Source organism: Rhagoletis zephyria, unplaced genomic scaffold (genome assembly GCF_001687245.7).
Source record: "Rhagoletis zephyria isolate East Lansing unplaced genomic scaffold, Rhagoletis_zephyria_1.1 Rzeph_scaffold_69243, whole genome shotgun sequence".
NCBI classification, from domain to species: domain Eukaryota; kingdom Metazoa; phylum Arthropoda; class Insecta; order Diptera; family Tephritidae; genus Rhagoletis; species Rhagoletis zephyria.
The window spans coordinates 1-1,041 of record NW_016226294.1 but is presented as its reverse complement, the minus strand read 5'-3'; the positions used below and the strand labels follow the sequence as shown (position 1 = coordinate 1,041).

The 1,041-nt window shown below is 27.8% G+C and overlaps 1 protein-coding gene across 1 annotated transcript; it reads right to left on the bottom strand.

Moving 5' to 3' along the window:
- Positions 1–207: 207 nt before the first annotated feature.
- On the bottom strand, positions 208–656 carry LOC108357031 (PI-actitoxin-Axm2a-like). Its single transcript, XM_017608127.1, has 2 exons — positions 526–656; positions 208–374 (listed from the first exon to the last, which is right to left on the bottom strand). The coding sequence occupies exons 1-2, from the start codon at positions 611–613 to the stop codon at positions 208–210; spliced, it is 255 nt and encodes an 84-aa protein (XP_017463616.1). The 5' UTR covers positions 614–656.
- Positions 657–1,041: the final 385 nt, after the last annotated feature.

Below are 1,041 nucleotides of genomic sequence, written 5' to 3'. Positions count from 1 at the left end.
CTTCTAAAATTCGAATTTTTTTATTTGTTTTTTTTTTTTTTGTTTTTGCAGCTATTACATATAATAAAAGGAAGTGTATAATAAAAAGAGATACAAAATAAAAAAAAAATATTAAATATTTGATTTACTAAACAACATCAAATATGTCACTGAATTTGAGAAAGTAAAATTAGAATTGGAAAAATCCTTGTATGTACAGCATATTATTCAGCCTGTCATACACTTATCTTCACAGTCCTCTTGAGTTTCAAAGTTATTCCCATTCGCGTGGCAGCCACCATAACTAAAGCCTTGGCAGCTTTTCGAGTCGGCATTATAGTAGTAACGCGGGATCATACCACGACAAGGTCCAATTATAAGGGATTGACTGCAAACTGCAAATATTTATTATAAACATCCAAATATAAAATTTTAAAATACTTTAGCATTTTCAAAAAGTCTTTACATTTTTGAGAACTACTTTGATAAATATGTATGTACATTGTACATTCCTTTTATTAACTTTTATTTCATTATCACGCCTACCTTCTTCTGATGTCGCCTTAACCGCAAAAATATTTACAAAGACATTGCTTAGCAGCAATATAGCCACAAGCACACGTAGACCATTCATTTTTTCCTGTAGTATTTACTGTGACTCTGTCAAAATGATAACTGCTGTGCTATTTAAAAATATTACCTAAATTTTTTCTGCAATAGGTGTCATTCGGGAATTTAAAAAATAATTACTCAACTTTTTCATTTTTTATATAAACAGCTGCTAAAATGCATACAGCTTAAATGCAATTTGTTCATAGCACATTCTTAATTGTCACATGTAGCTGATATATTTTATGTAAATATAAGTGCATTTACATACACAGTGACTCAAACAAATGACTACGTGTTAATTTTTTTTTATATTCGTTAATTTTTTTTTTTGTTATTATTTCTAAATATTTTTTAACCGAAACCATATTAATCGCCGTTTCAAACTTTATAAAAAATTTAAGAAAATATTCAACAATTTTATAATGAGCTCGAGGCCATTTTTAAATGAAA